At 38.5% G+C, this 9,567-nt stretch overlaps 1 protein-coding gene across 1 annotated transcript; it reads left to right on the top strand.

Moving 5' to 3' along the window:
- Positions 1–5,454: 5,454 nt before the first annotated feature.
- LOC106332696 (protein STRICTOSIDINE SYNTHASE-LIKE 1) lies at positions 5,455–8,529 on the top strand. Its single transcript, XM_013771172.1, is given in 6 exon segments — positions 5,455–5,620; positions 5,623–5,821; positions 6,432–6,689; positions 7,149–7,325; positions 7,968–8,091; positions 8,093–8,529. Coding segments are annotated over 6 exon segments (1,101 nt in total). The 5' UTR covers positions 5,455–5,544; the 3' UTR covers positions 8,360–8,529.
- Positions 8,530–9,567: the final 1,038 nt, after the last annotated feature.

The raw sequence follows: 9,567 nt of genomic DNA, 5'->3' as shown, positions 1-9,567 counted from the left end.
CTATAATTAGCGGGTAAAATTCGGAGTGGCCTATCCGATGACACTTGAAAAGGCCACTCCGAATTTTACCTGCTAATTATAGAAACACAAAACATTAAGATCTATAGTATTGTGAAGAAAATAAGAGGGACAATTTCCAAATTTGTACTGCTTAACAAAAGGAAAAACGAATAGCTACTTCCAAAGATTTCAATCATTCTTGGGATCCATTTTTCTTAAACCCTCCGATATTACACACCACATCGTTGTAATTTTTTCGGTTAACAACTTAACATAATATTTTTTTTTTAAAAATGGAACATTATTTAAGAGTTATTATTGGGTTCAGGGATGAACCTATAGGTTCACCAACCAATAAAAAGTCGTTATTTTATATTCAATATCTTTTAAAAAAAGAAACAAAATATTATCAGTTTATAAAATTATTTTAAAATTTAAAAAAGTAAAAATAAATAAAAATAGTACTAGATGCAAAAAAATACAAATTTAACGCCGTAAGCAAAACATTAAACTCTAAACTCTAATCCTAAACTCTAAACCCTTGGGTAAACCATAAACCATTGGATAAATCTTAAACCCTAAATCAAAAAACTAAACACTAAATCTTAAAAATACTAAACACTTTATCCTAACCTTTAAACCCTTGGGTTTAGTGTTTGTAAGATTTAGTATTTATTATTTTTTATTTAGGGTTTATGATTTATCCAAGGGTTTAGGATTTACCCTATGGTTTAGGGTTTAGTGTTTTACTGACTATGTTAAAAGTAATATTTTTTTTTGCATCTAGTATTATTTTTTATTTATTTTTATCTTTTTTAATTTTAAAATCATGATAATATAAATTGACAATTTTTTTTTTGACCGAAGGCTTTCATATATTAAATGCAGAAAAAATAAAAAAGAGTTACAAGCCGAGAGGCTCTAGTCCGACCATGCCCAATTGTTTCTTCCGTAGTAAATATAAACCCAAAATGAAACCCATAGAAAAAGATCAAATAGAACCCATGTGACTGCAGAAGCCCAAGAAAGGCCCAGTTGTTTGAAGAAGTCGGTATCGAGATAGATCATAGCCAAAGTTGCATTAGGGTGGAGGAGATGATCGGTGATGAAGGTCTGAGAGAAAGTAACTTGTCCTTGATTTGCCTATCAATAAGTCGAAAGAGAGCATCTGTCGATCGGAAGTGCTGTCGATGGAGTCTATTATTTCTCTCATTCCATATCCAGTAGATTGTTGCCTGCCATCCGAGGCGAGTCAGTCGCTGCAAATTCCTTCCACCAGTAAAATTCTGCATCTGAGGAACTGAATCATTCCAGGACTGTAGGGGAGTAACTCTACAACTGGTCAAAACTTGTTGGAGCAAATCCCAAGCATAAGGACATTGAAAGAGAATGTGATTGCGTGATTCAGGCGCACTATTACACAGAAGACATGACGAGTCAGTTTGGATGCCCCAGTGCAGAAGACGATCTCTAGTTGGACATCGGTTAACCATAAACAACTAATTTAGGAAGCTATGCTTGGGAATTCCTCCCCTAATCCAGACAACCTTAGTCCAAGGTACCTCTTCTTTTTCCGGTTTTAGCTTCCAGTAAACATCTCCTGTACTATAGCCATTTGTCGGAGCATCAGTTACACATCACTCATATATGTCCTCTTCCTCTATTAACTCAACAGTTGTAAGAAAAGTGTAGACTTGAAGAAACTCATCGGATCTTGCAGGGGGAAGAGTGAAAGGCCCCGACCAGGTTTCCCTTACCGTCGGTTCGTCCTCAGTTTGCTTGCCCCGATCCAAACTGGCCCTTTACGAAATATTCCCTTTACTTACGATTTTTAACCAGCTTTCCTCTAAGAGGTTCAGTTCATTACACAGGGTTCGCTAAGTATAATCCAACAACTTAGCAATCTACTAGTAATCGCAGCATAATAAACATGTACCTTACTGCCTCTGTGCTTTGTTATCTGATAATCCATCCATACACTCCTTCCTTGATGTCTTCCTGCTTCCCGTCCGTCTTATCCAGCCAGCTTGATCAGATACTTAACCGAATCCCCTTATTCCTTAGTCACTCAGCCAACCATCCCCACATGACCCAAGTAAACAAAGAGAGACGACTTGGTCTCCAACCAGCCATCCGGAACAGACAGTACGCTAGCCATGCTTAACGCCCTAGAACCAGTCCCTGATCACCCCCGGATCAGTCAGTACATACTCAGCTCCACAGCCCTGTAACCAGTCAGTAACACCATGCCTCCATCCAATACAAGTCTCGGTCCAGTCATGACCGATACATCTACACTTGGCTCTATACCATAGCCGATACAGAACGCTGAGACTCGATCTGAGTCCTAGCCGCCAGTATCACGTTCCAGCACTATACATCCGTTAAACACCTCAGGTAACTCTTACCGTCTGATCCTCATCATCAGTACAGACGCCTTCCATCAGAAACCATCAAGCAGTCCGCAGAACCCGCCGAAACAGTCGCGTCAGTACTCGCCGGCCATCAGCCATGATCCGCACGATCAAGCCATCGCTCTCCGGTACCATCTCTCGATATCCTAATCACGATCTATTCGTGTAGGGATCAGAACCAGTCGCATCAGAACAAGAAGGACTCGCGTCCAGCAAAGGAGGCTTGAAACGGCCGTCTGGCCTAATATCCCTGTTCGGATCCGTCTTTCTCTCTCTCAGTTCCTTTCCCTCTGTTCTCTCCCTCCAGTGTCATCAGTACGATCTGATCAACGTTCTGATCAGACAGAGTCGCAGTGAACAGACAGACATGCGGTTTCTAACTGAGACTCCGATCGGCCCTCCGGCCAACGCTCTCCTTCTTGCCGATCATGATTGATCTCACTCGGTCTCTTTCTGTGTTTTTTTACCTGTCTTTCTGTCCAGGAATCCGTGTCCCTCTCTCTGATCCGCGAAATCCCACTTAAGGGAAACAGATGGGCGGTTTCTCCACCAACCTAACCGCTCTGCGCCCAATCCAGCCTGTAACTGCCCTCGGCAGTTCCTTTCTCTCGGCCAACTGCCTTTGACGGTTTCCCGATCCAATAATTGTCCGTGTCAGTTAAGAAAACCAACCATGAAACCATTCTTGGCAACTGATTTGATAACAGTTCGGAATTGCTATGCTAACCGCTCTAGCAACTGCTCAGTAACTGCTCCCGGTAACCGCCAGATAACTAATCCCATCAGTTTGCTTAGCTTCCTGTACACGTTCAGCTCAGTACCCATTCCCATCAGAACGTATATTCAGTCAGTTCATATATAGACTATCCAATCTCGGAAGATAAGTCTAACTACCTTGTCTGAAACCCGACCAGTTCAGTCCGACAAGCTCAACTGTTATGTCCGGACTCGACATCATTGTCCTAACTGACCAACACTGTCCTAGAAGACTAGTCTAATCCTGACTAAGTCATATGATCGGTCTGTCTTACTCGTCCTTAGACTAATCCAGCTCAGACAGCGGAACGGGGATGCTACAAAGAGCCCATTGACCTTCAACACACAGTTCAGAGAGAGTTGCAGTTCGGGAGATACCTGAGCGTGAAGTAGTTCCTCGAAGAATATATCCCTCAAGTGATCCAAATGGCGACCAATTATCTGTCCAGAACCTACACAATCTCCCATTACCAACCTTCATCCTAATCCAGGTAAACACCATTTCTCTCAACTTGATTAGTTTGTTAGCTAGCCTGAAAAATAATTTAAGACAATATTTTGTTTCATTTAAAAAAAAATACTAAATATAAAATAATGATTTTCTATTGGTTGATGAGCATATAGGTTTACCCTGAATAAATCTTCCGCCAAATTATTATGGAGCCGAGGAATTATCAGGCCGATGTTGACATCTGATTGGGCTAAACTTGATTTGATATAAAAGTAATCAGGCCTCATCTTTTATATTCCTCTTCGGTGGTAGCTGGGGATAGGTCTATCGGAAATAATCCCAAGTCATGTAGTTGTTACTTTATTATTCTAGACTTATCAAGGAAGCATGATACATTTATTAAAGCTCAAGTCCATGATAATAAATGTATAAAATGCTCGAATGAGCTTTATTAAGATAGAATAGAGAAATATTGAAATAGCTTATGAAAGCTGCATTCAAAGCAGCCAAAGTTAATTTGTTCATCACATTACAATCACATTTATACTACTAGTCTATTGCAAGAACAACCCTAATACACATGGGTTTGTGGCTTGGTTTGTCTTGGGCTTGGACTTGAGCTTTAATAACATTATCACACCACACAGCAAAGGGTCTTACTTAATTCTTAAGAATCATCATCAGAAGGCTCTTGAATCTTGATATTAAGAAGTTGTGCAAGGCAAATGATGAAGGCCAGTTAAGCGTCAATATCAACCGTATAAACGCGTTGATATAGGCTAAGACCAACATTCATGGCCGGCCTTTAGATTTTGGCTTAGCCTATATCAACGCGTTTATACGGTTGATGTTGACGCTTAACTGGCCTTCATCAGTTGCCTTGCACAACTTCTTAATATCAAGATTCAAGAGCCTTCTGATGATGATTCTTAAGGCCGCAATATTAATTCTCAGTTCTGAAACCTAGGATATCTAACTAAGTAACTAGTATCGACATAAACAATTTTCTTTTTCATCGTTTTTTTTTTAATTCAAGAAGTTCTGGGTCTAACACAATAATCTTTTTGGGCCAGGAACAAGAACCAGTTGTTTAATTTCCTCTCCACAACATTTATGAGATTCGAACCTGGAACTTCTATGGAAGAAGGCTTTACAATTAGAGTTAGCAGCTCCGGGTAAAGATGACGGCCAAAATTATAAAAACATCATTGTCTTTTTTATAATATATTCTTTTTTCGTTGTCTTCTTTCTGTTTTCAAAATTAAGATTCTCGATATAAATCTTTTCTAGTAAATTAAGAACTTCATACATGGGATAAAAATATGGTATTATTCAAGTTATAAAAGTGTCTTAGACGAGAGAACGTGAAGCAGTCTCTTTTTCTTTCCACCCCAACCAGAATATTTCTGAAAAGAAACGGAAGACAGAGATAAGTCACAAAACAATGTAACTTTTGATTTTCACCGGAGGTCCCTAACTTTGGATTTAGTTTTATATCGTTTTCTTTTCTTTTGCAAAGTGAAGTTCGCAATTCTATATATGCTGCATGGTAGAACGTTTGGTTTATCAGTCAGTGTATAGAACAAAAGTTAAACTAATAATATCCCAATTAGAACCTTCGACCTCATTGTCACTATTTTCCGAATCTTTATTTCAATCTCTCTTTCTGTTGGTCAGAAATATTTATTAAAAACCTCAGTCCACTTTCCCACGTGTAATAAATTTATCTAATTTGAAAAGCATTATCACGAAAAATATAGAAATAAAAAGAAAAGGCAGCATGGATTCGCTTATGCTTTTTTCTATTTATTCCTTGTCTCTCACGTATTCTCAAACATGAAACATCCAGATAATTAGTATTCAGGTATATAATCGAGTAATTTAGCCATACTAAACATATACTTAGCAGCTACAAAATCAATAATGCCAATCAGCCGGAAATTTTGGACGTGGGCCGTTGCCACGGCCGTTATAGCCGTCCTGGTCGTCTTCGTCGGTCCATCATCGGACCGGAGAGCATATTGGGATCCAAAAATGTCCTAACCACGGCCAAGATGATCCCGCTTCCCGTTGATGGACCAGAGAGTCTGGACTGGGATCCACGAGGGGAAGGCCCATACGTTGGCGTTACCGACGGTCGCATACTCAAATGGCGCGGTTCGGATCTTGGCTGGGTAGAATTCGCGTACTCGTCCCCCCCACAGGTTTGTTTAATATGTATATGACCCAAAAAGATCCATTTTTTCAACAGAAATATTTGTGTTAGTGTTTTGTCAGATTGACTGTTCAACACAGATTTTTGTTAATGTTTTTATCACTGTCTAAAAGAATTATTTACATAATATATGCGCGCACACACACACAAATGGCTATTTGTGTTCTGCATTTGCTTAATTTCACAATTTATAAACTACATTCGCGAATAGTTTATATTATTTTTTAACTTACCAAGTGTGGACATGGATGTAATTTAAAAAATACTATACCCGTTCCACAAAGGTAAATGTCTAAGAACAAATTGTTTCACAAATTTTTTTTCGTGTTTTTGTAAATTTTATTATTTAATAATAGTAAATTTGAAATTAATACATTAATTAAATTTACTAAATTATTATTGGTTTAAAGTTATTAAAATTTTATAATCACATAGATGGTATATGTATATATATCTTTAAATATGTGTGAAAATATATATTTTAGAACGGAAAAGGTGTATATATATCAAAACTAGTATTAATTTGTGTAGATAAATGCATATACGATAGCATAATTATACATCTGTTTATTATAATTAATTTGGTGTATATATTAAGAGGGAACTGTTCAAGCCATAAGGTGGAACCTGCGTGTGGAAGGCCTTTGGGACTGAGCTTCGAGAAAAAAACGGGAGACTTGTATTTTTGTGACGGTTACTTTGGGGTAATGAAGGTCGGACCTAAAGGAGGATTGGCCGAGAAGGTCGTCGACGAGGTCGAAGGTCAGAAAATTATGTTCGCCAATCAAATGGATATAGACGAAGAAGAGGATGTTTTCTACTTCAACGATAGCAGCGACACCTACCACTTCGGGTATTTTAACTTCACCTCTCTATTACTTCTTTTTTTCTTTTTATTTCAGGAATAAAGAGTTTTTTTTTTTGGTTTTATAGATTTGGAATGTTTGTTGACGTTTGCCTTTAGTTGTTATAAAATTTCTTATAATAATATCAGAAAACCAAGAGAATTTTAATAAGATGCATTATATATGTATGTTTGAATTTGGATGGTGATGCAGTGAGCAAGATAGCAGGGCCGTGCCTTCCCTCTATTTAAGCATATTTAAGGGCTAAAGCTATGTTTAATTTGAAGAAAAAATATCATAACATGTAAACCTAAAGAAACAATCCGATTTTCCCTTTTAGCAATTTATCAGTAAACGTGTAAAATTGCTTGGAAACAGTTGAAATCCTGTTGTAAAAAAAAAAAAAAAACAGTTGAAATCCTAGTACTGCCATAATATTCTAAGTGTTAAGTTCTTGTTTGGATCAGGGACGTATTCTTTGCGTTTCTGTGTGGTGAAAAGACAGGAAGAGCGATTCGATACGACAAAAAGTCAAAAGAGGCCAAAGTTATAATGGACCGTCTTCATTTCCCTAATGGTCTTGCCATAAGCAAGGATGGTTCGTTCGTGCTTTCCTGTGAGGTCCCAACGCAACTTGTGCATCGATACTGTTAGTGCAAGATGACGCAACAATAGGTAAAACAATAGGTAATGCAGAAGATAAATCAAGAGACAAAAACACAAGCAAACACCAATGTTTTTATTAGAATCTCCTTTAAACAATCTTTACAAGACTTGCTTATTCAGCTTTTACACGTCTAGTGTTAACACCCTAACACACGCTACTGAAAGATTCCTAAGCTACCCGCTTATGTCTCTTCTCCGTCAAGTACTTCAGCCACTGCTTCAGCACGACCCAAGAACACCTCCAAGAGCTTCTCTCTCTCTCTCTCTATAAGATCAGCCTCCGTGTCTCTGTCGCTATACAGACGACCTCATAGCTATCTTATAGTTATTCTCCATGTTCCCGAAACCCTAGTCTCCAAGGCAACATGTATGGACATCTTCCATAACAATAAGTGCAACTTTCCTTTTCTTGGAATGCACTTATTCCTCTTTCTTTAAGTCATAAACTTGCTTCTCAAGTTTATTCATCTTTCCTTATCTCCAAGATACTCCCTTGCTCTCCAAGTCTACACGACTCCAGCTCAGCATCTTGACTCCACATGGTATTCACCACTTAACTCGACGTCTGCTTCAGCAACTACGTCAGCGACTACTTCAGAGCAGACATCTTACATCTTCAGATACTGGGCCAAGGGGCCTAAAGCTGGGACCCGTGACGTATTCGCAAAGCTTCCTGGCTACGCGGATAACATCAGGACTGAGAAAGGGGATTTCTGGATTGCCTTGCATTCCAATAAAACCCCATTTTTCTAGGTTTTCGTTGATGCATCCCTGGATTGGGAAATTTTTCATGAAAACCTTGAAGATGGATCTTTTGGTTTTCCTTTTTGAAGGAGGAAAGCCTCATGCGGTGGCCGTGAAACTCTGTGGCAAGACCGGTAAGGTTTTGGAGGTTCTTGAGGATAGTGAAGGGAAGAATATGAAGTTCATAAGTGAGGTTCAAGAGAGAGATGGTAAGCTTTGGTTTGGGTCAGTTTTTCTGCCTTCCGTTTGGGTTCTTGATCATCAGTAATTTATACGGTTATGGTGTTTTAAAGTGTATTTTAATAACAAAAAATAAGTGTTTTAAGTTGCACCGTGATTAAGAGATCTTTCTTTTGCTATTACATCATTTTCTCATGTGGATTTGATAACAATCAAGAGTTCTAACGTTGCATGTAAACTGTCCTTCAAGACTCTTGATCTTATAATTTACTGCATTGTTGGCTTCTTCTTTTTCTGTAAAGCAAGTCTTGGTTTCTTTATGGTTCAGTTTCCTTTTCAACGCGACGATCATTTTTTCCTTTCAATTTAGTTATATTTTCGAGTACTTTCACTACAAGAAAACACAAGTTTTACGAGGGCAGTTTTCCTCGTGATTTCGTCGTAAAATCAGTGTTACGAGTAATTAGCGAGGAAAACCGTTTCGTCGTTATACGTTTGTCGTAACGCATATATCCTCGCTAATTCATCGTAACATAGCGAGGAAATAATTTCACCGTAAAAGCGAAGAAGAATATTTGGTCGTAAAGACCACGTAAAGCTTCCACGTAAGGACGTCGCTAAATTTCCTCGTAAATACCTCGAAAGCCGTTCCTCGTAAAACCCACGTAAATAACTTGAAAGTAAATACTCGTAAAGTAAACGTAAATACCTTGATAGCTTTCCTCGTAAAGACCACGTGAACTTTCCACGTCATTTCCTTGTAAACCTTTTCTCGTAAAAACCTCGTTAAGCTTCGACGTAAAGAAGTCGCAAAATTAGCTACGAATTTACTTCGTCCGTTATTTTACAGAAATATAAAAAAAATATAATTAAAAAAATAATTTAAATAATTTAAGTTATTAATAAAATTAAAATTCTAAAAAAATCAAAACCAAAATATTTTATATATAAATAAGTTTTGAATTCATAATACAAGAACCGAAATTAAAAAGAACTAAGGGTCGTTAATCGCCGGTAGAATTCATCACTCCTCGCCGTTACATCCGCCTCGGCATGTGTGTCGGATGTTGACTCGCCTGGAATAGGATTTCGTTGTCGCATGGTCCTCAACAAGGTCTCCCATTCCGGATTTGTGGCCGCTACAACGTCCAAGAAGCCCTCGAGTCCACCCATCGAGATCGCGTCGAGCTCAACTCGTGACGTAGCTCAGCAGACTCTCTACGCAACTCATCGGACTCCCTACGCAGCTGAGAGACTTCATCATCCCGTCGCTGACCATAAGACGATGTCACTCTC

The sequence above is a fragment of the Brassica oleracea genome, chromosome C3 (genome assembly GCF_000695525.1).
Source record: "Brassica oleracea var. oleracea cultivar TO1000 chromosome C3, BOL, whole genome shotgun sequence".
Taxonomy (NCBI): domain Eukaryota; kingdom Viridiplantae; phylum Streptophyta; class Magnoliopsida; order Brassicales; family Brassicaceae; genus Brassica; species Brassica oleracea.
The sequence above is the reverse complement of the archived record's forward strand: the minus strand, read 5'-3'. Positions and strand labels throughout refer to the sequence as shown.